The sequence below is a fragment of the Blennius ocellaris genome (genome assembly GCF_963422515.1).
Source record: "Blennius ocellaris genome assembly, chromosome: 23".
Lineage (NCBI taxonomy): Eukaryota > Metazoa > Chordata > Actinopteri > Blenniiformes > Blenniidae > Blennius > Blennius ocellaris.
In genome coordinates this window covers 2,219,582-2,246,807 of record NC_137672.1, presented here as the reverse complement: position 1 = coordinate 2,246,807, position 27,226 = coordinate 2,219,582, and the positions used below count along the sequence as shown (strand labels likewise).

The following is a 27,226-nucleotide window of genomic DNA, read 5'->3' as shown; positions in this document are numbered from 1 at the left end:
AGTTCTTCTGCACATGGTCGTCATGGCCGTGGTCAATAGTTCTTCTGCACATGGTCGTCATGGCCGTGGTCAATAGTTCTGCACATGGTCGTCATGGCCGTGGTCAATAGTTCTTCTGCACATGGTCGTCATGGCCGTGGTCAATAGTTCTTCTGCACATGGTCGTCATGGCCGTGGTCAATAGTTCTGCACATGGTCGTCATGGCCGTGGTCAATAGTTCTTCTGCACATGGTCGTCATGGCCGTGGTCAATAGTTCTTCTGCACATGGTCGTCATGGCCGTGGTCAATAGTTCTTCTGCACATGCACGAGTAGGAGAACAATAAGAAACATGACAGCCTCCAGGTGGCGCCACTCCAAGTCCATGTTCTAATTCTACAGTCTATATTGGTGGTTTTATCGTTTTATCGTTGAGTCACACACAATAACAGCAATTTGTTTTCTGTCCATACGAATGTCATGCCCTCGCCATTGTTATTGTTTATAGTGTACTGATTCCTCGTCCCTGCCTGTCCACGCGTCAACGTGTCCTTGAGTAAGACACTGAAGACCAAACCAATGGAGTGGGCGTCTTGCATGGCTGCTGCCTCCACTGGTGTGTGAATGTGTGTGTGAATGGGTGAATGTGATTCACGATGTAAAGCACTTGGGGACGACCCGTCCTGTCCTCTGAGGACATGATCAAATGATCTGCATATGTTTGTCCGCCTGTACGTCTGGTTGCCACATTATGTCACAACTATTGCATGAATTTTGTTGAAATTTTCACCACAGATAGATTCAACTTTTTATTTTTCCCTGAGTTGAGATCAGCCTGTGGCAGACGTCAGAAATCTTTGATTGCTCTTCTTTATCATTGTTCGTGTGTGTGCCGTTTCATTACAAAGCTGATCAATAGCGCCAACCCGTGGCCTGGCAGGCTAACTACATCCTTCTCAGGGTTTCTGTTGTTGGCTGAGCAAACTGACATCGGTTTCAAAACATTGCTGTCTACAGTTTCTGCACAGGTTGATAGATTTACTCCACATTACTGCCAATGGGTCGTGTAGTTTGGTGTGTGTCGTCTGGAAAGAAACTGGGATGTGACCTTCATGTAGAGTCCAGCTGAAGTAGAGGACACGGAGGTATTTAGTTTTGACACAGTAGCTCGTGTTGCTGAAGGTCACAGACTCTTCAACAGATGGTGCTTCTTCTTCATCGGCCACCAAGACGTCACATAAGTCTTCATGATATCTTTGGTTAGCAGGGAGAATTACAAAGACGGATCTGGAGGTGTGAAGTGCAGTGGTGATTCTCTGAAGCACTTCAGGTTTCTGTCTCCTCAAAGAGACTTTGTGCCTTTGCTATTTAATCACCTTTGTGTTTTCTTTATCAGCTGTTCATCATCAAAAATCAATCATATAAAATCAAATTAAAGGAGACTCCATGGTTTTCCTGCATCTGTTCAGACTGTGAGAGAACAAGGACAGTTCAAGGTAACCAGTTATTTTAGGAATCATTCAAGGACAAAACCTCGTCATTGTGTTGGGGAGGGACGAGCCTCACCACAGAGCAAACCACCATATTATTATTATTATTATTATTATTATTATTTATAGTAGTATTGTTATTGTTACACTAGTTAGTTGGGCGGAGAAGTGAAAGCTCAGTGATGCAGCCTGAGGTTAAGGGGGGAAGTTCACTATAGACTTATCACATTAGTGAGATGGCTGCTCTCCCTTATCATGGCAATAGGATGGCTTGAATGCAGAAAAAGAAGTTTCCCACGTAGGATCAACTGCGTTTAAAAAAAAATTCCAAAATGTGTGTGCATCATGTGGGCAGTTCAACATGAGGAAGACTTGGTCCAACAAGTCTGTTGGCATTATGTGGAATCTGTCCCACAACCTACCTGATTGTGGCAATGAATACAAAAGCCACTATGAGGAAGCGCATTCATGTTATTTATGTCTCACGAGGATTTAGACCATTTTTTGCAGTTTCCCCATAATCCCCTCTCACAGTGACTGACTTGTGCCTCTCATCACTCACACTACAAATAAAGACGAGTCACAAATATTTGTGTCATCTGAAATAGGTCCAGTGGTCTCGATCACTTGCTGAGCATTACCTCCATCAAGACGATTATCATTTGAATATTATCAGAATCAGGCGCCGTCCACATGAGAACGTCGTTTCACATAAACACACAGTTTGTATCAGCCACATTAGAAGCCCGGGTCCCAGAGCGGGGAATTCTAAAACCCCGGCTGAGACGATCATCTGTGGGAGAAAGACGTGGTAACCCCCCCCCTCCACCGTGGGCCGCCATGTCATCAAATCACCACAACAATCAGGGACTACAAGCTCCGGTGGAGCAGCAGAAGCTACTGACGCTAGCAGGACCATAGACCTATAGAACTAGAGTTATATAGCAGTCTATGAGCAGAAGTCTACTTCTAAATTTCTATGTGCTCTGTGTCTTCTACGCTTTTGATCATTTGGGTGAGTCACAGCGCCCCTAAAGGCCAGGCATGTGTACTACATGTCCTGAAGCCTGGTGTTGAGCCGTGGTCACAGTGACGTGTGGACGGAATTGTCTTTGAGAAACCTGTGGAGGAAAAAGCTCGTTTTTGACCAGGCTTTTTTGACTTTTTTAATCCCAGGGAGAAATTACTTAAATACAGTAAATTACTGAATGAATGAATGTAAGTTGTGTTTGGTGTAAGATGTTGGAAGTGATGCCATCAGCTTTATTCACAGTGTCCTCAGAGGACAAAGAAAAAAGACATTTTAAGGCCTGTCAGCACGCTCTGGGTACAATAAAGCAAAAAATGTGATATAATGGATTCATGTACAGCACTTGATCTTTCTCAAGTGGGGGGGGGGACTTTAGTCTCAATTGCTATTGATTTTAAACAATGGAATCATGGAGAAACACTCATATGGAATCACAGGAGTGTCAAATGCTAATGGGCTAATCAGCGAGGGCTGTGGGCGGGGCTTCCTGTTCAGGGTGACCAGTTGATACCTGATCACATGATTCCTGCCTGAAGGATGTCATGTCGAGCAATTTTTGTTCCTGCTAATAGATGGCACTGTTGCATTAAAAATAAGTTTGAAATATTTCATTTATTTTTCCTTTTTGTACAATATTGTAAATATAATTTCTTTGTTTTGGTAACAAAAGTATTTAGTTTGATTAAGAATCTGCTGGTTATGTTGGTTTTTGGTGCAATGTGGGCGTTTCCACTCGTCGTCGTATTTATATTTCCGGGTTTGCCGATGAAGATGAGAGACGGTATTTGGGACAAGAGAGGAAACATATAATCGCTGTGTGACGACGGCGGCATACAGTGGCTATGGAGTAGCTTCTTCTCAGTTCCTCTACGTCCCTCATATTTAACTTTCCCTCTTTTACTACAAATAAACCTACATATGCGTCTACTTCCTGCTACATAGCCACTATGCAACTCTTCACCCTGAACAGGACCTAGCCGATTAGCCCCGCCCACAGCTGATTTACAATGTATTGCTTTGGTCTTTTCCAGACGGCTTGACTCATCCAGTAAATGCAGCGACACAAATAGAAAAGACAAAGACAAAACAGGAGAAGCATTGACAACGTGGAATAAGCAAAGACACAATAGAAAAAGAATATTACCTTTGTATATTTTTTGTATTATTGATTCTCTTTGTATTTCCACATTAAATTTCATTTTCATTTTGGCACTCCTGTGATTCCATACACTCACAGTTCTTTATACTTTAAACACGATGAGAACTCATTGTGTTTACTTCAGACTTTTTGCTTTACTGGAATTATTCCAGACACAGAATGTAAAACATCCCTTCTAAAACAGTTCTGTGTTCCTGGTCTCACGTGTTTAGTTTCTTGTTCTGTTTCATTCTGTCCTGATACGCTGTAACGCTGCTGATGTCTTTATTTCAATAAGCTTGTTTGGCGTCAAGGTAATTTAATGACCTGATTTGATCTTTTTGCCTTTTCCAGTGAACTTTTGGGTCCGGACTTCACAGAGACCTACTACACAAGCGATGGGCAGCCAGTGACCGTGAGCAACCACAACCACACAGTAAGAATCAGTCGTGGACTCAAAGTTGAAATTAAAACACAAACTACATAAACAGTCAAAAGCTTTCAATATACACGCGCACACACTTCCACTCCTCATCGATGAGATGTGCTGCTGATTTTTCTTGTTTTCTGCTATTGTTCTTTCAATTATCAAAATTTATGTTTTGGTATTTTGTTTTGTTTTTGCTTTTGTTACTGTTGTTGTTTTTGTTTTTTGTTTTGTTGTATTGCCTACCTGCTAATTTATTCTCCTGCTTGAAAATCATGTTACTGTCTAGATAGAGCTGTTCAGGCTGGTTTAATCTAGAGAATCATGTTACTGTCTAGATAGAGCTGCCCAGGCTGGTTTAATCTAGAAAATCATGTTACTGTCTAGATAGAACTGCTCAGGCTGGTTTAATCTAGAGAATCATGTTACTGTCTAGATAGAGCTGCTCAGGCTGGTTTAATCTAGAAAATCATGTAACTGTCTAGATAGAGCTGTTCAGGCTGGTTTAATCTAAAGAATCATGTTACTGTCTCGATAGAGCTGCCCAGGCTGGTTTAATCTAGAAAATCATGTTACTGTCTAGCTAGAACTGCTCAGGCTGGTTTAATCTAGAGAATCATGTTACTGTCTAGATAGAGCTGCTCAGGTTGGTTTAATCTAGAAAATCATGTCACTGTCTAGATAGAGCTGCTCAGGCTGGTTTAATCTAGAGAATCATGTTACTGTCTAGATAGAGCTGCTCAGGCTGGTTTAATCTAGAGAATCATGTTACTGTCTAGATAGAGCTGCCCAGGCTGGTTTAATCTCGTAACAGTTGGAAAATACAGTATTTGGATCAGTATGATGCAAATAGCCCCCCCCCTCTCTCTCTCTCTCTCTCTCTCTCGCTCTCTCTGTAGTTTCCCTCCCTGATCACTGGCTTTTTCTCTAAACTTTAGCTTTTAACAGAAATCCAAAAGACACTGCAGGATTAGATGCAGACCTGAAAACGTCCTGATTCTTTTATTTTGAAGGCTCCTTCTTTTATGTGATCATGCATAAACAACATTATTTGGACTGTATCCTGTCATTGTCAATGTTAGACACCTTTTATGATTGAAACGTTAATGAAACTTTAATGGATTTAAATATTGAAGTCAACATTAAAACAATGTTCAATTATTCCGACAACTTCAAGCTAAATTAGCTGTGATTCCCATCAAAAATAGAGTAAGGTTAGTAGACAATGTGGCAACGACATTGCAGTTTACAGGAAGTGAAAAGACTGAGGACTTCATGTGAAGACCAGACTTGCAAAATAAACACGTTTATTATTCATTTCAGAATCTGAATTAGAGCTTTGAATGATTGTGTGGATCACACTGCCGTCGGTTATTAACTGCTGTGGGCAATTAAAAAAAACTCCCAGTACAAAGGAAAACAATTACTTGTACAAGTCAGAATAAAACAGGAACATGTGCAGCGAATTCAACAGAAATCTTAAGACACGGTGAACAAAAGAAGAACCGTACTAATTTAATGTAATGGTTGTCTTTTCAATATTGTCAAAAGACGCTCACCGGATTGAATCTGGTGAAAAGATTCTCTTCGTGGTTTTGGCAGAAAAAAGTAGAACGTTTTAACCGTGGGCTCTTTGCTCCGTCCGGAACATTGACTGAGTCACAGGCCACCAAGACATGTTTCCATCACTTTCCTGTAACTTCATTTATCTGCAAAATATCTTTGACTTTTTAAAAAAGAAACTAAATCTTATACAAGATGACAATTTCTTCTTTCAAATTGAATTTGTGTCTATGGTGCATTTATGACATTTTAAAACTACAGTTAAAAATGTCTAATTATATAGTGTTTTAGCTTTTTCTGATGTAGAAATCACAGTCTTGTAGTTCTTTTGGTTTTCAGGGTCTTTCACCGTGGGGATTTCTTTCTGTTTCAGCAGGATTTGGGGATAAAGTAATTTATTACTGTTGGGACTGTAAGTTACAGAGCAACATGTACGATCAGGAAATACAACTTATTGAAACAGGATTTAGTGAAAGCTACAGAGGAGCGCAGGAGACACGTGTTGGAGACCACTGGGCTTGTTTGAGACAATAATGAACACAATTTTAAAAAGTCTTTTATTCTGAAATCTAGGAAAGCTGAACCAGGATCCGGGTGAAAATGTGAGATGGACTGAAACGTGTCACAGCTTGTGAACCGGTGGATATGGAGCCCAGAGGCAGCAGTTCCACTCCCATTTTCTCATTTGCCACTTCATTAAATATTAATCGAAGGCCATTAAAGCTCACATTTTAAAAGATCTCAGAGCTGTTGGTCTCACCGTCTTTTTTTTTTTTGTTCAAGGTCTTTTTAAAATTTTATATAACACCAAAATAACATTCAGACAGATTTTCCATTATGTTCTTTTTCTTCCATGTCCCACCCCACCACAGCAACAAACACAAACACAAACACAAACACAAACATAAACATAAACACAAACACAAACACAAACACAAACACAAACACAAACACAAACACAAACACAAGCACAAGCACAAACACAAACACAAGCACAAACACAAACACAAACACAAGCACAAACACAAACACAAGCACAAGCACAAACACAAGCACAAGCACAAACACAAACACAAGCACAAACAAACACAAACACAAACACAAGCACAAACAAACACAAACACAAACACAAACACAAACACAAGCACAAACACAAACACAAACACAAACACAAACACAAACACAAGCACAAACACAAACACAAGCACAAACACAAGCACAAGCACAGACACAGACACAGACACAAACACAAACACAAACACAAGCACAAACACAAACACAAACACAAGCACAAACACAAACACAAGCACAAACACAAGCACAAACACAAACACAAGCACAAGCACAAACACAAACACAAACACAAGCACAAACACAAACACAAACACAAGCACAAACACAAACACAAGCACAAGCACAAGCACAAACAAACACAAACACAAACACAAACACAAGCACAAACACAAACACAAACACAAGCACAAACACAAACACAAGCACAAACACAAACACAAGCACAAGCACAAACACAAACACAAACACAAGCACAAACACAAACACAAGCACAAGCACAAACAAACACAAACACAAACACAAACACAAGCACAAGCACAAACACAAACACAAACACAAGCACAAACACAAACACAAGCACAAACAAACACAAACACAAACACAAGCACAAACACAAACACAAACACAAACACAAGCACAAACACAAACACAAACACAAGCACAAACACAAGCACAAGCACAGACACAGACACAGACACAAACACAAACACAAACACAAGCACAAACACAAACACAAACACAAGCACAAACACAAACACAAGCACAAACACAAGCACAAGCACAAACACAAACACAAGCACAAGCACAAACACAAACACAAACACAAGCACAAACACAAACACAAACACAAGCACAAACACAAACACAAACACAAGCACAAGCACAAACAAACACAAACACAAACACAAACACAAGCACAAACACAAACACAAGCACAAGCACAAACACAAACACAAGCACAAACACAAGCACAAGCACAAGCACAAACACAAACACAAACACAAGCACAAGCACAAGCACAAACAAACACAAACACAAACACAAACACAAGCACAAGCACAAACACAAACACAAACACAAGCACAAACACAAACACAAACACAAACACAAGCACAAACACAAGCACAAGCACAGACACAGACACAGACACAAACACAAACACAAACACAAACACAAGCACAAACACAAACACAAACACAAGCACAAACACAAACACAAGCACAAGCACAAGCACAGACACAAACACAAACACAAGCACAAACACAAACACAAACACAAGCACAAACACAAACACAAGCACAAGCACAGACACAGACACAGACACAAACACAAACACAAACACAAGCACAGACACAGACACAGACACAGACACAGACACAGACACAGACACAGACACAAACACAAACACAAGCACAAACACAAACACAAACACAAACACAAGCACAAGCACAGACACAGACACAGACACAGACACAAACACAAACACAGGCACAGACACAGACACAGACACAGACACAGACACAGACACAAACACAAACACAAACACAGGCACAGACACAGACACAGACACAGACACAGACACAAGCACAAGCACAGACACAGACACAGACACAGACACAGACACAGACACAGACACAAACACAAACACAAACACAAACACAAACACAAGCACAGACACAGACACAGACACAGACACAGACACAAACACAAACACAAACACAAACACAAGCACAAACACAAACACAAGCACAAGCACAAACACAAGCACAAGCACAAACACAAACACAAGCACAAGCACAAACAAACACAAACACAAACACAAGCACAAACAAACACAAACACAAACACAAACACAAACACAAGCACAAACACAAACACAAACACAAACACAAACACAAACACAAGCACAAACACAAACACAAGCACAAACACAAGCACAAGCACAGACACAGACACAGACACAAACACAAACACAAACACAAACACAAGCACAAACACAAACACAAACACAAACACAAGCACAAACACAAACACAAGCACAAACACAAACACAAGCACAAACACAAGCACAAGCACAAGCACAAACACAAACACAAACACAAGCACAAACACAAACACAAACACAAGCACAAACACAAACACAAGCACAAGCACAAGCACAAACAAACACAAACACAAACACAAACACAAGCACAAACACAAACACAAACACAAGCACAAACACAAACACAAGCACAAACACAAACACAAGCACAAACACAAACACAAACACAAGCACAAACACAAACACAAGCACAAGCACAAACAAACACAAACACAAACACAAGCACAAGCACAAACACAAACACAAACACAAGCACAAACACAAACACAAGCAAACACAAACACAAACACAAGCACAAACACAAACACAAACACAAACACAAACACAAGCACAAACACAAACACAAACACAAGCACAAACACAAGCACAAGCACAGACACAGACACAGACACAAACACAAACACAAACACAAGCACAAACACAAACACAAACACAAGCACAAACACAAACACAAGCACAAACACAAGCACAAGCACAAACACAAACACAAGCACAAGCACAAACACAAACACAAACACAAGCACAAACACAAACACAAACACAAGCACAAACACAAACACAAACACAAGCACAAGCACAAACAAACACAAACACAAACACAAACACAAGCACAAACACAAACACAAGCACAAGCACAAACACAAACACAAGCACAAACACAAGCACAAGCACAGACACAAACACAAACACAAGCACAAACACAAGCACAAACACAAACACAAGCACAAGCACAAACACAAACACAAGCACAAACACAAGCACAAGCACAGACACAAACACAAACACAAACACAAACACAAGCACAAACACAAACACAAGCACAAGCACAAACACAAACACAAACACAAGCACAAACACAAACACAAACACAAGCACAAACACAAACACAAACACAAGCACAAGCACAAACAAACACAAACACAAACACAAACACAAGCACAAACACAAACACAAGCACAAGCACAAACACAAACACAAGCACAAACACAAGCACAAACACAAACACAAACACAAACACAAACACAAACACAAGCACAAGCACAAGCACAAACAAACACAAACACAAACACAAACACAAACACAAGCACAAACACAAACACAAACACAAGCACAAACACAAACACAAACACAAACACAAGCACAAGCACAAGCACAAGCACAGACACAGACACAGACACAAACACAAACACAAACACAAACACAAGCACAAACACAAACACAAACACAAGCACAAACACAAACACAAGCACAAGCACAAGCACAGACACAAACACAAACACAAACACAAGCACAAACACAAACACAAACACAAGCACAAACACAAGCACAAACACAAACACAAGCACAAGCACAGACACAGACACAGACACAGACACAAACACAAACACAAACACAAACACAAGCACAGACACAGACACAGACACAGACACAGACACAGACACAGACACAAACACAAACACAAACACAAACACAAGCACAAACACAAGCACAAACACAAACACAAACACAAGCACAAGCACAGACACAGACACAGACACAAACACAAACACAAGCACAGACACAGACACAGACACAGACACAGACACAGACACAAACACAAACACAGGCACAGGCACAGACACAGACACAGACACAGACACAGACACAAGCACAAGCACAGACACAGACACAGACACAGACACAGACACAGACACAAACACAAACACAAACACAAACACAAACACAAACACAAGCACAGACACAGACACAGACACAGACACAAACACAAACACAAACACAAACACAAGCACAAGCACAAACACAAGCACAAGCACAGACACAGACACAGACACAGACACAGACACAGACACAGACACAGACACAAACACAAACACAAGCACAAACACAAACACAAACACAAGCACAAACACAAGCACAAACACAAACACAAGCACAAGCACAGACACAGACACAGACACAGACACAAACACAAACACAAACACAAACACAAGCACAGACACAGACACAGACACAGACACAGACACAGACACAGACACAAACACAAACACAAACACAAACACAAGCACAAACACAAACACAAACACAAGCACAAACACAAGCACAAGCACAGACACAGACACAGACACAGACACAGACACAAACACAAACACAAACACAAGCACAAACACAAACACAAACACAAGCACAAACACAAGCACAAGCACAGACACAGACACAGACACAGACACAGACACAGACACAGACACAGACACAAACACAAACATAAACATAAACACAAACATAAACACAGAGGCCAGACAGCTCCGAAATGCCAACTTAAATACTTAAGACAAGCAAAATAGATAAGCAGACAGATAAACAAAATATACAAATAAATGTAAACACGACTACATATATGTGTATACATATATATAAATACACACACACATATATATATATATACATATATATATATATACATGAGATAAACAAAATAAAAATAAATAGAACTAAATAAGAATCAAATAAAATGTAAATAAATAAATAAATAATTTTTAAAAATTGAATCATAAAATTCAACTACATTAGAGATGTCGTCTGGGTTCACACTTTACCAATAAGTCAAGAAAGGTTTCCAGGCATCATAGAATGTTTGTATTGATGTTCTTGTGCTTTTAGCAAATCTTCTCTTGTTATATATAATGTGTGACCTTTGACCCCACCTCCATCCGTGGGTGGAAGTGGATCTTTCCACTCTGCTGGCCAGGAGGGACAGAAACCATGGGTCCAGTCCTTCACACCTCTAAATGCTCCGTCCTTGCTGTCGCTCCACATATGGAACTCAGTGGACAAGGTTTTACTGGAGCAGGACATGTTTCTGACCAGACTTGATTCCCAGAAGCTGTTCCACTCTGGACTCGTCCACAACTTGTGCATCAGGGTGGCTGGTTCCGGTTGGCGTCAGTCACATGTGGGGTCAAGGTCAGCTTGTATCTTGCTCAGTCTTGCTTTAAATGAAGGCGGTGCACCATTTAGAACTGAACCACCGAATGTCTGAGGCAAACAGAGGATTCTCTGGATTCTCTGTTCCCCTTCCTTTAGTCTTTAGGGACTCCAGTGCTGTTAGCTTGTGTCCAATAGCTCAAAGATGGCGCCTCTAATGCCTCTTTGTATTTGTTGATATTTAACAATTGACTCCAAAAGGGATGGAGGAGGAATCGAGGGCACGCAGTCAGATTTGTCTCTAAAAGTGAGACCTGGGCAGAAGGAATTTCTGTACCAGCTGTTCCAAAAGTGCCAAAGACATCGTCACAATAGAGATCATACATTGATGGAATTCCATGTTTTCCATGGTTTTCCGTGGTTTTCCATGTATATGATGGAGGAAACATGCAGTGTTTGTGTGGAGGAGCTCTACACGAGCAGTGAACGACGGGTTTGAGGTGAAGGTGGAGGAGGTCTGTGACGGAGGAGGTCCAGGACGGCAGGGACATTAGTGAAACTCTTTCAACAGCGACTCACGATGCATGAGGATCATTCTCCTTCCAAAACAATGTTGTTGGATTATTTTCGGCCCAGTAATAGAATAAAACATCTGGCCACCTGTTTTACCAGACCACTGAAGTATACATCGTTTAATTCGATTTTTGTTCCAAATAAAGAAAGAATTCTGACTATTCCATTTTTTTAAATCGTGTTTTGTTTGGGAGAATGAAGGTAGGATCGCGTCATACAGTTCCTCGTGGTTGCATGTAATCCAGATTCCTAAATATGAACGTTTTTGTGGACCTGAAAAGTCTCCAATTGCCGTTAGTTCACTCTTTTGAAAATTCACTTTATAAGCCGATATTTATCCAAATTCCTGAAGTAAATCTGGTAGTTTTGGAAGGATGGGAGGGGTTTGATGTGAAAAGTGGAACTTTGTGTTCTAAACCCTGTGAGGTCAGTTACCTCAGAGCAGCAGCCAATGGTTCAGAGGAGAACCCTGTCTTGTTCCTCCTTGAAGCTCAACCAAAGGCCGGAGATTATTGTTTGAACCAACAGGAGCCAGAGGGGTCGAATGAAGTACTTTAGTCCATGATATACATTTAGATCTGAATCTGAAGGTTTGGATGGTGCATAAGAGAAAGTCCCACTTCACACAATCAAATGCCTTTTCTGCATCAAGTAAGATTTTTATTTATTGAGAATCACTTGAAGACCGGCTATGAATTACATCCAGCAAACGTCTAATGTTGGAAAAAAGAGTGTCTGTTTTTGATCCATCCTGTTTGGTCCAGGTCTGAGTTTCTATCAGAATTAGAAGATCTATACAGTGTCTGCAATATTTCTAGATTGTCAATAATCTTTAAGTAGGGGGGGGTGGATAAATGACCTTTTTTCCCAAAACCTTCGTGTAACAGGTTTATTTTGACCTTATTTATATATAAAACACACAAGTAACCTGCATTTTCAATTTTGGTTCTGCTACTGCCTGCTACTGGCATGTTTTGATGTACTGCGTATATCACACTTTTGCACGCTTTTTTCAGCTCTATATGATAATGGACAATGACTCTGTCTCAACATTGTGTACAAATATAGTGATTACTTGTTTTATTTTGTTTATTTATGAACTAAAAGGTATGGTTTATACTAGAACACACCAAAAAAAAATCAATAGCATGCACATTATTAATGATTATAATGGCTGAGCAGACAGTCTTTCCATCGCGGCACGGAATTCTGTCAAGGTAACAGTGGATCTGTCAGTTGTTTTCCCCAAAACTATCTTGAGGTTGTTGCCAAATTGTTCTGGTGTTAGCATTGTTCTCTTCGTAACAATACCAATAGTGGAGGTACTACTGGCAGCCATCTTGTCTCAGACTACCTAAAATAAACAAATAAAACATTGAGTAGCATGACAAATGTGTGAATGTAATATATGATACGTTACTGTTGAGCCATTAAATCACAAAACTTGTCAAAAGTGGCAAAATTCGAGAAATTCGCCCAAAACGCGGTTTTCCTTATATGGCCAGTAGCAGGCAGTAGCAACCTGAAAATCAAAAAATGATATTATATATGTGATTTGTATATAAATAAGGTCAATTTAAACCTGTTACATGCAAATTCTAATTTTATCCACCCCCCCTACTTTAAGCCCTGACCACTTTTAATTTCTGAGATAGTTTGGTTTGCCTTCCTTTGCTGTAATTGACGAGCCAGGAATCTCCACCTGATGACCGACTGACCGGTCAGAAGCTCTGCTCTGCTTTTATTGATCTGCTGCGGTTATTGTTCAGATGCCCCGGGTGGGGCAAGTGGGGGTGTCTGATCAACGGTTCCTCTGGCGTCTGCATAAGAATGATAATTGCTCGCTGTGTAAAGCTGTAAATGAAACATGACGTGTTTCTCCTGTCAGGACCACTGCTTCTACCAGGGCCATGTGAGAGGACATCCACAGTCCTGGGTCGCTCTCAGCACCTGCTCAGGAATCAGGTACAGCTCCTCAACACTTCAAACCAAACACACAATGACTTCTCAAAGCACATTAACACAACCACATGCTGAGTTTTCATGAGGAATAAACTGCCGCGCTGTCATTTCAGTGTGATTGTACTTGTGTGATGCGGCAGCCGTGATGATGGTGAATATAGACCTAATGAGAATAACGTCATTCTCTGGAGAGAGGAAGGTTGTTGTTGGTGGAAGTCCATCGCAGTATTAGCTGTTCTTTTTTAATGGTACAGAACAAATCCACTTGGCGACTTAGTGCTGTGGTGATGATGGACTGAACATGTGTCTGCACTGTCTGGAAGAAGCTGAAGGACACGTTTCTCTCAGTCCTGCTGAACATGCTGAACGTAAACGTATGACTCTGCTTCCTCTTGATGCTCATTTATTGTCCTCCATCTGAGCTGGTACCTCCTGAAGTAGAAATCACCGGTGAATTGATCAGTCATCCTTTGACATTCACAAATACCTTCAATAATCATTATGTGGACAGCAAGTCTGATGTTCCTCCGTCCTCTATTCTACCTCATTCAGTCATCTTTCAGCTACAAAACATATCAACGGCTGAGATACCAAAATGATCTCTGCACTTAAAAACTCCAAAGCCAGGGACGTGCATGGTATGGACGCCAACTTTTTAAACTTTACTCACTTGATTAACGCACTTGGTCAATCAGTCCCTCAATCAATCAGCAGCTCCGTCCTCTTGGCAGCAGGCCAACATAACACCCGTTTTTAAGTCAGGTTGTAAAACACGGGGTTCAAATTATCGGCCAATAAGCTTCTGACCCATTGTGTCAAAGTCTCAGAGAAGTGGGTGGCGAATCGATTAATGAAGCATCTTGAAAAAAGAATTCTCTCCACTGCAGAGACAGTTTGGTTTCCGGCCAAATCAGTCTACAGAGACGACAAACTGCCTTTTTATAGACAAACTGAAATGAGCATTAGACAAAACCCCTGTGACGTTAGTGCCACAGTGTTTCCAGAGGAGCGCACTGCAGTCAGTCCTCTGCTGGAGTCACGGCGCTTCAGCCAGTAGGACAGCTGTATAAAAAGAGGATCAAGGTATTTGATGGGACGCCTCGGTCTCTCCACGTATGAGCCTTGATAGGAACATTCAATCTTTCAAAGATTGAAAATCTAAAATGTTTTGAAACCAATTGCCTGGTGTGCAGAGTGCTGAACAGTCAGGCCCCGCCCCCATTAAAAAAAGAATGTTGACACCTGGACTGGATCCACAGTGGTGGAGGGGGGGGGTGCAGGTTCTGAGGTTTGCACAGAAGGTTCTTTCACTCAAGGGTTGTTCTGGTTGGAACTCCAGGGGCAGTTAGAGGAAGCACTACATACTGTACGTCCATTAAGAGACAACTCATCATAATATTCCTCCTCAATCAGCAATATTGTCAAAACTGGGAGGGGATTTTAGTCCACAGGGACATGAATCGTTTTATTTTCATCTTTCTATCATCAGCAGGTCAGTGTGACTGAGTGTTTGGTAATATTGGAATATATGTTAAAGGTATACAGGAGGATTTTCAGGAATTTTAGGAAAGAACCGCCCTCTCCACCGTTTGAAAAAAGTGCGCATGCGCAGCGCTGTACCTGCTCCCGAGACGGAACGCCTACTAAAACGCGTGCGAGAGACGTGACGAGCCCAGTTCTCCTCCTGCACGCTCTGTTTACAAGTCACAAGTCGGCATCGCTCACATAAGCTCACTTTACAAGAAGATTTGCACCAGAGGGGGTGAAACTGTGTAAAAATGTCCGAGAATAATGCGTCGGGTCCACCGGCTTGATGAGAACCGTGTGGAGTGAGCTGCAGGGACGAGCACGTACGACGGGCTTACGTCATTCATCACCAGAATGATTGACAGTTGGGAGGACCAGTTATTTTGATGATCCACCCGGAAGAAGAAAATCCTCTACTATACCTTTAAGGCAGCCCAATTTAGCACTTTAGTCATGTTCTGTTTAATTCTGTACTGTCTGTTTGGTAATGTAGTACGTCTCCCTGTGTGTTATGTCATATTCGCATTTTAATGTGATGTGCTTATTAGTGTGCGCTTTGTTTTACATGTAGAATTTTCACTGTGTATGATTGTGTTTGGTGGTTTGGTTTGACCTCCTGGGACGACAGATGGAAATGAGCTCTATATGAACTCTGGTATCGTTGCAACACTGGATGTTCATTAATACACACTGTCCCACTCAAATGAATTAATAGAGTAAGTAAAGTAATGGTGTGTGATGAGGATTTTTACACAGTGTTTCTACTGATACTAACACTATAAACTGTATATAAGAGCTGAGAGACTCTTAATATACAAAACGCTTAATCTTTGGAAAATGGAAGCTATCAAACTCCCAGAAACTAAAACTTTATCTTGTAACTTTTTTTGGTTTTAACTTTCTGACACATTAAACAAAGAAACTTTTTTTGCATGTATGAGTTTTGATTTGTATCATTATTGCAACATTTATGTGTAATGGTTCACAGTTTGTCTTAAAAAAAACCCCATAAAAAACACATTTAGTCTTGAATTTTCTTTGAATGATTTTCCACGAAACATCAAGCTGCTGAAATGACCTCATCACCGCAAAGCAACCATGGAAATCGTTTCATTCATTATGTCTAACGGCCTGTTGATGTTCCTCTGCTCCTGTCCTCCTTCAGACAGAAAGGAACGGAAGTGTTTCCATCCACCGGGAGCTTCGTGTACAAACGCAGAAACACGTGGCCTACGTTCTGTTTCAGAGCAAGGTTCACATGTATGGGGAGTGAAATGAACATGGAAATGTTCATTAAGTTAATGCACAGCTGTTGATGCTTGGGCGACACTTAGTGGTGATGCTGTAAAGAAATAATTGTGATATGCTGGTGATGAACCCGCCAACATAAAAGCAGAATCTGCAGCAAGAGCGGTTTTTTTTATGTAATCGGAGCGATCAACTGCACACACATCGCTATAAAAGCTCCATCACATGATGAATTTGTAAGGAAACGTCCTCATGCGATTAGTCTACAGATCATATGTGATGCTCAAATGTAATGAACCAAAATTGTCTTCAGTTCCTTGACATAGCGCTACATTTGAACAAGTGTCACCAAACAAACAAGCGAAACACTGTCCATCATTGTTTGTCTGAGAAGGCAGTGCTGTAACATGAAAGAATAATGAGTTTTATTAGAAAATGAGAGGACAATTGAACAACTGTTTAAACAGTGGTGCCCCGAGGTCATGTGATCAAACAGATTAAACTTTATTAGTTCTCACCAGGAGGATCTTCTCCGTTACAGTCATTAGAGTCACAACATGTGGCAGCTGCCAGAACACTTGAAGAGCCTGAATCCACTGAAAATATCTGCTCTCCTGTGTTTGGACAAACGGAGGATGTTGCACAGCCTCTGAAGATTCTATCTGTTGTTGATTGAGGTGTAATTGTCGTCTCTACAGGGTGGAGAATGGGGAAGTTGTAGTCGGTGAGAATCTGCCAGAACATTGTCGCACATGTATTTCATTGAGGAATTCTAGAGATGAAGAAAAGTCTACCTTGAATGGTGGCTGTGATGCACATGGTCTCTGAGGAGCACGTCACTGGGGTTGTTGATGAACAGTCGGCATTAGAGCAACTCAGACACTGAAGAGATGGAGGTGGGGCAGTAGTGGTTGTGATTGGGGCATTGCCGGTTGTGATTCCGCCAAGAGTGGTTGTTGTTGAGGAAGTAGTGGTTGTAGTTGGGATAGTGATGGTTGTAGTTGAGACGGTAGGGGTTGTGGTTGGGGTGGTAGTGGTTGTAGTTGGAGATGTCGTGGTTGTAGTTGGAGCAGTAATGGTTGTAGTTGGAGCAGTTGTAGTTGGAGCAGTAATGGTTGTAGTTGGAGCAGTAATGGTTGTAGTTGGAGCAGTTGTAGTTGGAGCAGTAATGGTTGTGGTTGGGGCAGTGGTGGTTGTGGTTGGTATCGTTCCATCATTACACTGATCTCCTTGACAACAGATTGGTCCACTGGTGAATGTACCAAAACTTTGCAGCAGCGGAAACATGCCCAGGTCTGGAGCAGCGTCACACACACTGTCAGATATACAACCAAACACTGGAGGATTATCGGAACCGCTCGTTGCTGTGGAAACAGAAGAAATGTTCCCGTAAATGCAAATATCATAGAGAACTGATTCCAAAAGTTGCACAATGATGATCCCTTCATGTAGGTCAGTTTGTCCAGAAATTAAGATGCTAATTGGTCAAAAATAATTGTCTAATTGATGAATAGTACATACATTGATCATTGAGTACATTTATTTGTTTAGTGGTCCTAATATTAATAATAATTTTTTTCGTAATTCCTACCACTGCACACTGTCAGGTGTGCTCATCACTCCACTGCCATGAGGTGCAGGAGGATGTTTCTCCCCCACAAGCACAGAAGTGAATTAATACCATGAGGAGAAGCATCTCCGATAATGTTTCTCTGAAGTTCTTTTCCCCGTCCGACTCACTGTTCGCTTCAGATTGTCTGATCGTGCAGTGAAGGAATCTCAGTGACTAAATGGGATTTTTCATATTTAAATTGGGAGAAGACTTGGAGGAGGCAGCGACTCCAGCATAGCCCTAACCCTAACCCTTCAACCCCACGATCACTGGACGTATAAAGGGAATGTGCTTGGATTCATGCCGACACAGATTCTTGCACCGGGTTTTTTGTGTTTTCTGGATTTGAGCATTAAGCCGTCGTTCATGAGGAAAATCCACGCATCTTTGTAAATGAGCCTCTGGTGTGGAACACATTTCAAATGCCTGTATCAAACATAATATCAGGTTTTAATGCAAATGAACTATGTTGTTGTGTTTTGCACATAATGCTGTGCTTTCCTTCGCCATTTGACCTTCGACCTCTCCACCTGTTTGTGCTTCCCTGTGTCCTCTCAGGGGTCTGATATCCTTAAACTCCAGTGACTCCTTCTACCTGGAACCGGCTGAAGGTGTGGATCCTCTCCGTCACTCTCTGATGAACACAGAGGAGCTGTCACTCAGAGGAACCTGTGGTCACGACCATCACAGCTCCCAGACCAGCCACCTCTCCACCTTCACCTCCCTTCACTCCAGGGTCAGTCTGTTCTTCACTAGAGGTTGATACCTGTCTACAAAGTCATTGACAGTTCTATTCAAGTAGTATTCAAGTTCAACCCAGCTGTTTTACACACATTTAACACAATCGTAATACAAAGGTCACTACTACACAGCACTCTCATATCTTCTCAGCAGTAACACTTTTAGACTTTTCTGAAACAAATACTGGAATTAGTAGTTTTAGTTTGACAATGAAGATTTCTCCATCGACTTACTTTGGTTTCCTTCTAAACTCTAAAAAATATCATTCCCCTTAATTCATATCTACTTTCTCTCTTTTTCAATCTGTTTTGCAAGTTGTTTGGTAATATTTTTTCTTGGTGAGCTTTGTACATAGTTTAGAGGAGATTATATTCTACCAGTTCATTAAATTTTAATGTTTCTCGTAGTATAAATATTGGATTTGTATGGGCCCTGTATCCACTTCCATTGATGACTCAAATGGAGCGTTTCTGTAAAAGTGAAATTGGATCGATGTAAGTTTTACAAGCACTTCCCCAAACTTTAATGCAATCAGTCATTTATGGAACAATTAGTGAGTTCTACAATAGAAACAAAGCTCTTTTATCAAGAGATTCCATGTCAACTGTTCATCAATCATAACACCTAAAAACTTAGTATCATGTGTCCTTTTGATTTCTAATCCTTGTATAAATAATGTTGCATCGATGTCTTTCTTTTTACAACTAATCTTACTAATATTTAAAGATAGTCTGTTTGCATTAAACCATTTCATAATTTCCTGAAATTCATTCTCGACCATTTGTAGAACCTGGTTTATATTTTCTCCAGAGTTAAACAAAGTGGTATCATCAGCAAACAAAATACATTTTAGTAAATGAGAAGCAGACACAATATCATTCACATAGAGTAGAAACAGTCATGGTTCAAGGACCGATCCTTGGGGTACCCCACAAGCTATTCTACAGTTTTAGTCCAACTCTTTTTATTGACATTTTTCAATTATTCTACAGTTTTTACATCGTATGTTGTTGATTTCAGTAAACTGATTTGTCTGCATCTCTTCTGCTGCTTCTCCCTCCACCTGTCGCACGTGTCGTCTCTGGCTTCTGCCCGACATCAGCTTCCTTCTGGTTCGTCGTTAATAATGTGCATAGCAACGCCATAGCAACCACACAAAAAACTAGGTTTGTTGAGAAAGCTGAAAGGTTGTACGTCCAAATATAAAAGTACAGAGTGTATAGGTAAATAGAATAGATGCTATTAAAAAGAATGACATCTGTCGCTGGTAGAGCCATCAATACAAAGCTAAAGCCACAAGCTTTCTTAAACAAGAGCAAATTCTACCAAAGATCAAGGTATCAAAAGCAGCCTGTTCCTTGTCCACGAACACTGATGACTTTCTTTGTGTCCTCAGGTTAAAAGGAGTAACATGGGTACCACCAAGTACCTGGAGCTGTACGTCGTAGCTGACAACACGCTGGTGAGACGTTCTGCAGCACGTTTTCCACTCAGCCTGAACATTTACGTCACTGAGCCACTAATGGACTTATAAATAGATTTATCTAAATATCTAAATAACAATTATCTCCCAGAAGGGGAAGCAGCTTGATCAGACGTTTCTGTCTCAGCCTGATCAACACCTGTGTGTGTGTGCATGCGTGCGTGTGTGTGCATGCGTGTGTGTGTGTGTGTGTGGACCATAATGATATGTCACTAAATAATACTACCACTCTTGGCCCTCCATGATACATTTCCACCATAAGAACATTGCCTGTTGAAAAGCTGTTGAAGTTGTGATGATGGATATCGAGCTGAGCTCTGGTGTCTTCTGCTTTACTACTTTGTCTTATTTTCAATCATTTGCAGTTCAAACGGCAGAATCGGGACTATGAAAAGACCAAGACACGGATAATGGAGATTGCCAATTATGTGGACAAGGTGAGGCTGATAGTCTCACGGTGCTGAGAGTCAGTCTTCAGGAGAACAAACACCGTTTAACCTGCTGATGCAGCTTCCTGCACTCTTCTCTAACTTCTCCATCCGTTCTACACCTGTTGTTGTCATTTTACATTTGTGAAGTAGAAAATCACAACACCTGCTCTACGATGGAAAACTGAATCAAAGCTGTCTTTTGGGAGACATTTGGACAGAATTGCCTTGTGTGACCAGGTGTGTGTGTGTGTGTGTGTGCGTGCGTGCGTGCGTGCGCGTGCGTGTGTGTATGTGTGTGTGCGTGTGTGTAGTTCTACAGGGCTCTGAACATCCGCGTGCCTCTGATTGGTCTGGAGGTGTGGACAGACAGAGACCAGTGCATCATCAGCGAGGAGCCAAACGCCACCCTGTGGTCCTTCCTTCAGTGGAGACAGAAGCTGAAATCCCGCAAGAAACACGACAACGCTCAGCTGCTCACGTAAGAAACACCTGGAGCCTCATTTCTAAAACCTGGTGTAGGATTCCTACTGGAACTGTTCAGATTATGATGCTGGATGTCGAGCTGAACTCTGGTGATTCCTGCTAGAAATGCTAGAAAAGCAGAAAATGGCGTGCACCCCCCAAATAGTTCTGATTAATAAAACTGTGCATACACACATCTGCACACACTTTCCTTTTATGAATCACCATCCATCTGGAAGGTTGACGGTTCACCTCCCGCCATCAACACGCCCACTTTCTGCCATATATGGTCAATGTAAAGAGCCTCGTCAATATTTTTACATCTCAATCAGCTGATCGCCGAAAAGACAAAAATAAGGGATTTTACGGAGAGAGAAATAGTGACGGAGGAGGTGGAGGTCAGGAGAAAATATTATTTAGTGTCACAGTAGTGGAATCACTGGTAAAAGAAAAAAAACATTTATATTACCACTGGAAATACTGTGATAGTCAGAGATCAGTGACTGTGGAGGTGGAGGAGGATCTGATGTGAAGGTGGAGGTCAGAGGAGGGTGACATCATGAGGGGAGTGACATCATGAGGACAGTGACATCATGGAGGAGAGTGACATCACGAGGAGAGTGACATCATAGGGGAGAGTGACATCATGGAGGAGAGTGACATCATGGAGGAGAGTGACATCATGGAGGAGAGTGACATCATGAGGAGAGTGACATCATGTAGGAGGATGAGGAAGAGGAGGGTGGAGGAGGAGGATAAGGTGGAGGAGGAAGAGGAGGGTGGAGGAGGAGGTGATGGAGGAGGTCGTCTGTCTGCAGCTGCAGAGCACAGGGTGGTGCAGAGCACAGGGTGGTGCAGAGCCTCCACCCTGCAGCTTTACGAGATTGAAGGTGAAGGTTTGACATGTGAACATAGAGCTGCTGATTCAGCAGTAAAGTTCTACTATACAAACATCTATAGCACTGCAGCTCGGCTGCTTCTGATCACGTGGATCTATAAGTCTTCATTTGAAGATATTAAATGGTTCAGTCCTCCACCTCTCCATCAGCACCACCAGGTTCCTCGTCTCCACAATGTGCTGCTCAAGGTTCTAAGTGGTCGTGAGGACCAACGTTCTCCCACCAAGCCTGGGAAGTGGCGTACGCATCTTCCAGGACCTGTTCAGAGCTTCAGCGGCTTCAGAACTGAGGCCCTGGTCACCAACGTCCACTTCCGTCTTCCAGGACCTGTTCAGAGCTTCAGCGGCTTTAGAACTGAGGCCCTGGTCACCAACGTCCACTTCCATCTTCCAGGACCTGTTCAGAGCTTCAGCGGCTTTAGAACTGAGGCCCTGGTCACCAACGTCCACTTCCATCTTCCAGGACCTGTTCAGAGCTTCAGCGGCTTCAGAACTGAGGCCCTGGTCACCAACGTCCACTTCCGTCTTCCAGGACCTGTTCAGAGCTTCAGCAGCTTTAGAACTGAGGCCCTGGTCACCAACGTCCACTTCCATCTTCCAGGACCTGTTCAGAGCTTCAGCGGCTTTAGAACTGAGGCCCTGGTCACCAACGTCCACTTCCATCTTCCAGGACCTGTTCAGAGCTTCAGCAGCTTCAGAACTGAGGCCCTGGTCACCAACGTCCACTTCCGTCTTCCAGGACCTGTTCAGAGCTTCAGCGGCTTTTGAACTGAGGCCCTGGTCAACAACGTCCACTTCCATCTTCCAGGACCTGTTCAGAGCTTCAGCAGCTTCAGAACTGAGGCCCTGGTCACCAACGTCCACTTCCGTCTTCCAGGACCTGTTCAGAGCTTCAGCGGCTTCAGAACTGAGGCCCTGGTCACCAACGTCCACTTCCATCTTCCAGGACCTGTTCAGAGCTTCAGCAGCTTTAGAACTGAGGCCCCAAATCATTTATTACCACATGGGTTCAACCATAACTTCAACTAATTTTCAGAAAAAAAGAAGTATATCTTCCCTCTAAAGTATTTGAAAAAAATCCTGATGAATATCTTAACAAGTCTTTTCTCTCTGTCTGAGGCAGGAAAGAGCCTAATGTAATCCATCCTTACCTAAAGTGGGATTAAGGAGAATGACTTATTAAATGAGCGGTCAATAGTTAATATTGAAAAGTCTCGTCGACTCTTGTTGGACTGGATCAAAGCTTCTTGAAGCTCTCAGTAAGTTAGAACTACTAATCACAGCAAGCTGTGATGGAGTCCAGACGTGGCGGACTGAAGTATCAGGCTGTGAAGAGACAAAGAGACAAAACCAGCATGAAGACGAAGCTGCAGCTGCTGCAACTCTCATCATGTCAAATCGTTCCTGAACCCGGTAAATTCATCATGAAACTCAGTTTGCAGGCACGACTGTGGCCGGCAGCATCTGTTCTAACACACTGGGAAACACACGCTGATCTGGGATCAGCAGTGCAAACAAACCTGCAGATACACTCTGCAGTCCTGTTTTCACATGTACTGAAGCACTGTGCATACACAGGGTATTAACTTTATACTTACAGTACGTTTTCAAAGCGCTTTGTCAAATGTTCCCTGAATGGACTCAGGTTGTTGTAATAGTAAATGAAAATATGGATTAAAATGGTCCTGAACGGAGCAGAAAACAGGACGTTGTCACTCCGTTCAGGTGAGATGATAAACTGGATACCAGCAGGGGTTCAGATGAAGAAACTGACAGGTCAGTATACAAAAGTTACATACGCTTACTTATAGGTTATTTGATATGGGGAATTAATTTATGGCACTCTATCATTAAAGGTCAAGGTCATGTTCTAAGGTCAAGGTCACTGTTAAAAAACGTGCTAAATTAAGGATATGGCTTCATTCAACGTGCTCCAGGTACCACCTGGTCCCCACTGGGTCTTCAACTAGTCCCACCTGGTCCCCACTGGGTCTTCAACTAGTCCCACCTGGTCCCCACTGGGTCTTCAACTAGTCCCACCTGGTCACCACTGGGTCTTCAACTAGTCCCACCTGGTCACCACTGGGTCTTCAACTAGTCCCACCTGGTCACCACTGGGTCTTCAACTAGTCCCACCTGGTCCCCACTGGGTCTTCAACTAGTCCCACCTGGTCACCACTGGGTCTTCAACTAGTCCCACCTGGTCCCCACTGGGTCTTCAACTAGTCCCACCTGGTCCCCACTGGGTCTTCAACTAGTCCCACCTGGTCACCACTGGGTCTTCAACTAGTCCCACCTGGTCCCCACTGGGTCTTCAACTAGTCCCACCTGGTCACCACTGGGTCTTCAACTAGTCTCACCTGGTCACCACTGGGTCTTCAACTAGTCCCACCTGGTCACCACTGGGTCTTCAACTAGTCCCACCTGGTCCCCACTGGGTCTTCAACTAGTCTCACCTGGTCACCACTGGGTCTTCAACTAGTCCCACCTGGTCCCCACTGGGTCTTCAACTAGTCCCACCTGGTCCCCACTGGGTCTTCAACTAGTCCCACCTGGTCAGCACTGGGTCTTCAACTAGTCCCGCCTGGTCACCACTGGGTCTTCAACTAGTCCCACCTGGTCACCACTGGGTCTTCAACTAGTCCCACCTGGTCAGCACTGGGTCTTCAACTAGTCCCACCTGGTCACCACTGGGTCTTCAACTAGTCCCGCCTGGTCACCACTGGGTCTTCAACTAGTCCCACCTGGTCCCCACTGGGTCTTCAACTAGTCCCGCCTGGTCACCACTGGGTCTTCAACTAGTCCCGCCTGGTCACCACTGGGTCTTCAACTAGTCCCACCTGGTCACCACTGGGTCTTCAACTAGTCCCGCCTGGTCACCACTGGGTCTTCAACTAGTCCCACCTGGTCACCACTGGGTCTTCAACTAGTCCCACCTGGTCCCCACTGGGTCTTCAACTAGTCCCACCTGGTCACCACTGGGTCTTCAACTAGTCCCACCTGGTCCCCACTGGGTCTTCAACTAGTCCCACCTGGTCCCCACTGGGTCTTTAACTAGTCCCGCCTGGTCACCACTGGGTCTTCAACTAGTCCCGCCTGGTCCCCACTGGGTCTTCAACTAGTCCCGCCTGGTCACCACTGGGTCTTCAACTAGTCCCGCCTGGTCCCCACTGGGTCTTCAACTAGTCCCGCCTGGTCACCACTGGGTCTTCAACTAGTCCCGCCTGGTCACCACTGGGTCTTCAACTAGTCCCGCCTGGTCACCACTGGGTCTTCAACTAGTCCCACCTGGTCCCCACTGGGTCTTCAACTAGTCCCGCCTGGTCACCACTGGGTCTTCAACTAGTCCCGCCTGGTCCCCACTGGGTCTTCAACTAGTCCCACCTAGTCACCACTGGGTCTTCAACTAGTCCCACCTGGTCCCCACTGGGTCTTCAACTAGTCCCACCTGGTCACCACTGGGTCTTCAACTAGTCCCACCTGGTCACCACTGGGTCTTCAACTAGTCCCACCTGGTCACCACTGGGTCTTCAACTAGTCCCACCTGGTCCCCACTGGGTCTTCAACTAGTCCCACCTGGTCACCACTGGGTCTTCAACTAGTCCCACCTGGTCCCCACTGGGTCTTCAACTAGTCCCGCCTGGTCACCACTGGGTCTTCAACTAGTCCCACCTGGTCACCACTGGGTCTTCAACTAGTCCCGCCTGGTCACCACTGGGTCTTCAACTAGTCCCACCTGGTCACCACTGGGTCTTCAACTAGTCCCGCCTGGTCACCACTGGGTCTTCAACTAGTCCCACCTGGTCACCACTGGGTCTTCAACTAGTTCCACCTGGTCCCCACTGGGTCTTCAACTAGTCCCGCCTGGTCACCACTGGGTCTTCAACTAGTCCCACCTGGTCACCACTGGGTCTTCAACTAGTCCCGCTTGGTCACCACTGGGTCTTCAACTAGTCCCACCTAGTCACCACTGGGTCTTCAACTAGTCCCACCTGGTCACCACTGGGTCTTCAACTAGTCCCACCTGGTCCCCACTGGGTCTTCAACTAGTCCCACCTGGTCACCACTGGGTCTTCAACTAGTCCCACCTGGTCCCCACTGGGTCTTCAACTAGTCCCACCTGGTCACCACTGGGTCTTCAACTAGTCCCGCCTGGTCACCACTGGGTCTTCAACTAGTCCCACCTGGTCCCCACTGGGTCTTCAACTAGTCCCGCCTGGTCACCACTGGGTCTTCAACTAGTCCCACCTGGTCCCCACTGGGTCTTCAACTAGTCCCACCTGGTCACCACTGGGTCTTCAACTAGTCCCGCCTGGTCACCACTGGGTCTTCAACTAGTCCCGCCTGGTCACCACTGGGTCTTCAACTAGTCCCGCCTGGTCACCACTGGGTCTTCAACTAGTCCCACCTGGTCACCACTGGGTCTTCAACTAGTCCCGCCTGGTCACCACTGGGTCTTCAACTAGTCCCACCTGGTCACCACTGGGTCTTCAACTAGTTTCGCCTGGTCCCCACTGGGTCTTCAACTAGTCCCACCTGGTCACCACTGGGTCTTCAACTAG

General features: G+C 43.4%; 1 protein-coding gene across 2 annotated transcripts in view; it reads left to right on the top strand.

The window, feature by feature from the left end:
- The window catches only part of adam19a (ADAM metallopeptidase domain 19a), a 144,707-nt gene that overhangs the window by 73,374 nt on the left and 44,107 nt on the right, over nt 1-27,226 (top strand). For both annotated transcript variants that reach the window (XM_080519111.1, XM_080519110.1), the window contains exons 4-9: nt 3,992-4,073; nt 14,189-14,265; nt 19,208-19,385; nt 20,787-20,852; nt 21,239-21,310; nt 21,616-21,782. In XM_080519111.1, coding sequence (XP_080375237.1) covers nt 3,992-4,073; nt 14,189-14,265; nt 19,208-19,385; nt 20,787-20,852; nt 21,239-21,310; nt 21,616-21,782 — 642 coding nt within the window. The remainder of the gene's footprint in view (nt 1-3,991; nt 4,074-14,188; nt 14,266-19,207; nt 19,386-20,786; nt 20,853-21,238; nt 21,311-21,615; nt 21,783-27,226) is intronic.